This window comes from Otolemur garnettii, unplaced genomic scaffold (genome assembly GCF_000181295.1).
Source record: "Otolemur garnettii isolate 467f Iridium unplaced genomic scaffold, OtoGar3 scaffold00086, whole genome shotgun sequence".
Lineage (NCBI taxonomy): Eukaryota > Metazoa > Chordata > Mammalia > Primates > Galagidae > Otolemur > Otolemur garnettii.
Window position 1 is genome coordinate 6,247,051 of NW_003852481.1, and position 2,877 is coordinate 6,249,927.

General features: G+C 46.5%; 1 protein-coding gene across 1 annotated transcript in view; it reads right to left on the reverse strand.

Moving 5' to 3' along the window:
* NXPE1 (neurexophilin and PC-esterase domain family member 1) overlaps nucleotides 1-2,877 on the reverse strand; it is an 18,328-nt gene that overhangs the window by 564 nt on the left and 14,887 nt on the right. Inside the window, exon 4 of the mRNA XM_003794765.1 lies at nucleotides 790-1,002. Within this exon, the coding sequence (XP_003794813.1) occupies nucleotides 790-1,002 (213 nt within the window). The remainder of the gene's footprint in view (nucleotides 1-789; nucleotides 1,003-2,877) is intronic.

Consider the following 2,877-nt stretch of genomic DNA (forward strand, 5'->3'; position numbering starts at 1 on the left):
GTACCTATAGTCCCAGCTACTGGGGAGGCTGAGGCAAGAGAATCACTTGAGCCCAAGAGGTAGAGTTTGCAGTGAGCTATGATGACACAGCACTCAATCCAGGGCAGAGTGAGTGAGACTCTGTCTCAAAAAAGGAAAAAAAAAAAAAAAAGATCTTTTAACTAGAAGGTAACAATATTGTTTTTAAAAAGAATATCCTATCATTTACAAAACTTACCCAAACTAGATTAGCCACCTAGATTATTTGTGACTGGAGTATTCCTACCCAGTGATTACCACTAGGTCATATGTGCAATGTAACGTGTTTTATTTTTTGAGACAGAGTCTCACGGTGTTGGCCCAGATTCGAGTGCCTTGGCATCAGCCTAGCTCATAGCAACCTTTAACTCCTGAGTTCAAGTGATTCTCCTGCTTCAGTCTCCCGAATCACTGGGACTACAGGCACCCACCACAATACCCAGTTAGTTTTTCTATTTTTAGGAGATGCCGGGTCTTGTTCTTGCTCAGGCTGGTCTTGAGCTCCTGAGCTCAAGTGATCCTCCCTCCCCAGCCTCCCAGAGTGCTGGGATTATAGGTCTGAGCCACCTCAACCAGCCCCCCAAATGTAAGGTTGTCACTGGAATTTTTAAAGAGGAACATTTCCTATGAAAGAGAAAATAAAATGTATTTTAAATTTAAAGGCCCAAATTCAGAAAGATAAATGAAGTCAAGAACAGATGGAAGGAGAGAATAGAAAGCTCCAAGTACTTTAAAATCAGTCAGAATTTCTAAGAGGATATAACTACATACTTTTCACAACTCGGGGTATGTAGTAGACCCACTGGCGCAGAGTAGAGTCTCCCAGGAGGTAAATGAGTTTTCTTTTTAAACAGCTACTTATCTTATTGGAGTCTAACTGAATCTGGTTACAGAATGTTGGGATCCACCTTCCTCGTGAAGTATAGCCACCAGGGACGGGAACCTTCATTCCAACTTGGCATTTCTCTTTCATCGTTTCTTTCCCTGGTAACAGAGATACTTGGGGTGACTGGTTTTATCAGCACGAGTTAAACACACAGCCTTCTTTCTTGGCCCTGCCCTGTCTTGATCACTTTCTCCTTTCCTCTTAACCCCCTTTCCCACTTCTATTCCTTCCTACCGTGTTTCCCCCAAAATAAGACCTACCCCCAAAATAAGTCCTAGCAGGATTTCTATGCATTTGTTAAATATAAGCCCTACCCCATAATAAGACCTAGTGATGGGCGTGGCTATGCAGCGTATCTGCATAGCCACACCATACATTTTGGCACGGAGTGGTAAGGAAGACTGGGATACCTTTTATCTGCCACAGCTCCTTTCTCCAAGCCGTTGGCAGTCGCAGGCATCTTATTGCACACATGTGAATGGCTAGGGGAAAGGAGTTCACGTATCACCAGTGCCAGCCCCAACAAGGTCAGTTCCCCCACCCGGCCCCCCGTCAGGTTCCAGAAGAAGATGACTTAACTGTATTTGAATAAATGCAGATTGTTGTATTATACTTAATAAAAATAAGACATCCCCTGAAAATAAGCCCTAGTGTGTCTTCTTGAGAAAAAATAAATATAAGACAGTGTCTTATTTTCGAGGAAACACGGTAGTACTTTCTTTGATCACTGGCTTTGTTTTAGGCACTTGCACTCGTCTTTTGAGAGATTTGGAGTCACCTTGCCTCCCCCCATTCATTTTCTCCCAGATTGGGTCCTTAGCTAAGTCTAGACGTTCTGTCCCTTCTATGCCATCCTCACTGGTTCTGTGCTGACTTGAGTCTTTGTCTCCAACCTGAATGACACTAGTCGGTGTCCTTTGTAACAAATCACTAACCTTTGTCCCATTAATGAAGAAATAAACTTAATGTTTCCAAGTTTAAAAATGGGCCCAGAAAATAAGAACATGTGCACATTTTAAAAACTTCCAACAGTATAAAATACCTAGCTTGGCTTAATGTCTTGTTTGTTTGTTTTTTTCTAATTAGACCTTGCTAAAAGCAACGCACAGTGTCTAATACAGATCAGTCTTTCAAGATATTCCAGCAAGTTCCACTAGAATACCAGGCTCTGTTGGCGCACCGTCCAGCTTCCCAGGTGTCAGGGGTAGCAGTGCCCCAAATGTTTTCCCTGGCCCCTGGGAAGACCACCAGGGTTCTTCTGTCCTGTTTCCTTGCTGTTCTCTCTGCCACTGCCCATCACTGGCCAAATGTCTCCTGTTTAGATCTGTCCCATTCACACTTCAGTACTGATGCTACATTCTGTACTATATAGGAAACAAGCTTGTATGCTGTAGGAAAGGCCAAAATAACAGATTTTGGCCATGTATGATGTGCTCCTGTGTGTAATGCGCACCCACTTTGGGAGCCCAAACTTTCAGGAAAATGCCCCTTTAGAAAGTGGCCAGCTTCCTGGCCGGGAGAGACACCACTGGGGAGGGCTGATGCTTCCCTGGTAAACGTGCAGGTTACACTGCCTTTCTGCAGCTGCCTGCTCTGTGAAGGCTGCCCCTTCCCTCCCTCCCGGGAGTCCTTCTGTCCCCACAATGTCAGGGACGACAAGAGATGGTCATGTGCATGGCTGGTGGGGTGGGAGCTTCTGAGGCTGCTTGGCCCGTGGGCAGCAGTAGCGTCCCTAAGGACTTCATGGGGCTCCCAGTCCCCTCCATGTGGCCAGGTCTCAGGCCTCGCTCCTTGTCCTGCATCACCACAGCGGGTCTTGCCAGCCCTGCCATTACCCCCTTCCCTGATTACAGCACTCTGCGGAGGCCACTCCAGCCCACTCCCATTGGATCCTGGCTCCCAGACTGGAACCAGTCACCTGGTAGGCCCAGGTGGAAGGGCATAGCAGCCCCAGGGGGCCTGCTGGGCTTGCC